This window comes from Sinocyclocheilus anshuiensis, unplaced genomic scaffold, assembly GCF_001515605.1.
Source record: "Sinocyclocheilus anshuiensis isolate Anshui unplaced genomic scaffold, SAMN03320099.WGS_v1.1 scaffold163, whole genome shotgun sequence".
Classification (NCBI taxonomy): Eukaryota; Metazoa; Chordata; class Actinopteri; order Cypriniformes; family Cyprinidae; genus Sinocyclocheilus; species Sinocyclocheilus anshuiensis.
Window position 1 is genome coordinate 155572 of NW_015548223.1, and position 2435 is coordinate 158006.

The 2435-nt window shown below is 40.2% G+C and overlaps 1 protein-coding gene across 1 annotated transcript in view; it reads right to left on the reverse strand.

Annotated features, from left to right (window-relative positions):
- The window catches only part of LOC107654306 (beta-glucuronidase-like), a 20674-nt gene extending 18683 nt beyond the window's left edge, over nucleotides 1-1991 (reverse strand). Inside the window, exons 1-3 of the mRNA XM_016441331.1 lie at nucleotides 1735-1991; nucleotides 544-729; nucleotides 281-462 (exon numbers count right to left, since the gene is read on the reverse strand). Of these exons, the coding sequence (XP_016296817.1) occupies nucleotides 281-462; nucleotides 544-729; nucleotides 1735-1944 (578 nt within the window). The 5' untranslated portion in view covers nucleotides 1945-1991. The remainder of the gene's footprint in view (nucleotides 1-280; nucleotides 463-543; nucleotides 730-1734) is intronic.
- Nucleotides 1992-2435: the final 444 nt, after the last annotated feature.

Genomic DNA, 2435 nt, shown 5'->3' on the forward strand with positions numbered 1-2435 from the left:
GTGAATGTACAGCGCTCTCTCTAAACCACGACTGAGGTGCCCTTGAGCAAGGCACCGAACCCCCAACTGCTCCCCGTGTGTGTTCACTGCTGTGTGTGTGCGCACTTTGGATGGGATAAATGCAGAGCACTAATTCCAAGTATGGCCACTTATCACATGTCACGTCACTCACAGGAGAATGATCTTATTTAGAGGTTTGTAGCATCTAAAATATTTAAAAACGCCCGTGTTACTCATTTTCAGTGATTTTTATGGCCACGGGTGATGTTTGTCATCTGACCTGCTGCGATCGTTCATGTACTGGATGGTTCCCGGTGGAAGCGTCTCAAGAGTCAAAGTGTTGTTCACAGCGATGGTGATTCGACACGGATTCCCGCTCGTCTGCCGCAGCGCGCCGCTGATGTCCGCCTCAAACGGGAGATGACCGCCCTCGTGCTCGGTCATCTCGACCCCGTTCACCCACTGCGAGATGCACACATCACAGATCCTGAGACTGTGACTAATCACGAGTCAAAGACAACCATCTGCATCCCACAGACTTACAAGCACTGAGTAATAGTGAGCGCTTCCCACTCGGAGCACGATCCGCGCTCCCTGGTCCTGGATCCAGCGCGCCGGCACCCATACGTCCTTCTCATACCACACCCAGCCAATGAAATCCCGGATTTTGGCGTCTTGTGTGATGTCATTGTAGCTGGATGGCACCGGCATGTCAATAACAGGCCCCGTCTGGAATAAAAAACACTAACATAAACACCTAAAACACACTCAGAATGCAAACTATGAATGATTGCATATGCAATATTATGCAATGATATAAGTTGGCTTTTATTCATTTATTTCACAACATTCAGTACTGTTCTTAATACAGAGGATGTTTCTCAAGAAACCTTAAAAAACACACATATTGCACATCAGCGTATTGTGCAAAAAGAGCAAAAGAAGACAACTGATCAGGGAATGAATGCAAAGGACTGTGTGTAAATAAATAATAAGACCCTAGATTAAATTAAATAAATGTCAATTTTTTTTTAAGTAATAATAAATTATTTTAGTAAATTTATATGGTATATAACCCTAACAGTACAGTATTACGTAGAAAACAAACATAATAATGCAGCATTATGGGAGTCTGTGCAAAATATTAGAGACAATTTGAATAAAATACATAAATAATAAGACACTAGATTAAACTAAATAAATTCAATTAAAATACATTTTAAAAATAAAATAATTTATTACATAAATAATACGGTACATAATCCTAACAGTACAGTATTATATTAAGTAGAAAACAAATGTAATAATGCAGCATTAATGGTACCCGTGGAAAATATTAGAGAATAATAATAAATAATAAAATAATACTAGATTAAACTAAATTATATAAATTATTATATAATATTTTCCAAATAATATTCTACACATATTTTTTGGGGGGTCTTTAAACATTAAAATATAGAGCTGCCTTTTAAATTTTAGGATGTGGGTCCATCTAAAAAACTGAAAGCCTCTGCGTCTCGCCTGTTTTTATTTCCATATACACTTAAGGTATGAGACTTGAAATATTAGGACTACAAATTAAAACAATGAAAACTTATTAAAATAAAATGAATAATGCACTATTTCCGTGAGATACTCCTTTAAACTTCTCAAATCCGTCGATTCGCTCAGATAATATAATTTACACGGAAACGTTTGTATCGACTGTAAGTGCGTTAGAGCTCACGTGACCTCCGCCAGCGGGCTCCGGTACCACTGCTGCTCAAAGCCGCGGTTCCGCTCCGGAGAGAGATCCGCTCGGAACCTCCACAGGCCGCTCACGTCCTTCACTTCTCTGGAGGGAGACTCTGTGGGAAACAGCATGCCGCCCTGCAGCGACTGACACACACCGCAAAGAGCGGCTAGAAGCGCGCATATCGCTCCGGTTGAGCCCATCATCATGCGTTGCTCGACGGTCTGTTTACACTCAAGCGCTCCACTTCCGCTGCGCGCGGGACGTCAGCGTGCGTCACGACAGCGTGCGTCACGACGCTTCCTTTGTTTTTTTATTTTTATGTATTTATTTTTTTAAATCACTTTATTAAACCTTCAAATAACGAAAAGGCAGAGCTGTGTAGTAACTGATTACACGTGGCAAACGCGTTTGATTTGGACGTGGGCGTGGTTTGCTCAACGGGGGGCGTGTCCACCGATGCTTTACATTCAGAAACATGCTTTAATTTATTTTGGAGTTTGCCATTCAGCTTGTTTTCGGTCAGATTTTTATTCATTCACTAAAAGCTCACATCTGTGAAAATGTTTTATCCCCCCCCCCACACCGCCTATGACATGTTTTATCATAAGATATATTATTTAATTAATCCTCTACTTCTAAATGTATTTTACATAAATGTTAACATAGGGGAAATAAGCCTTTGTTTTTTATTTTAAAC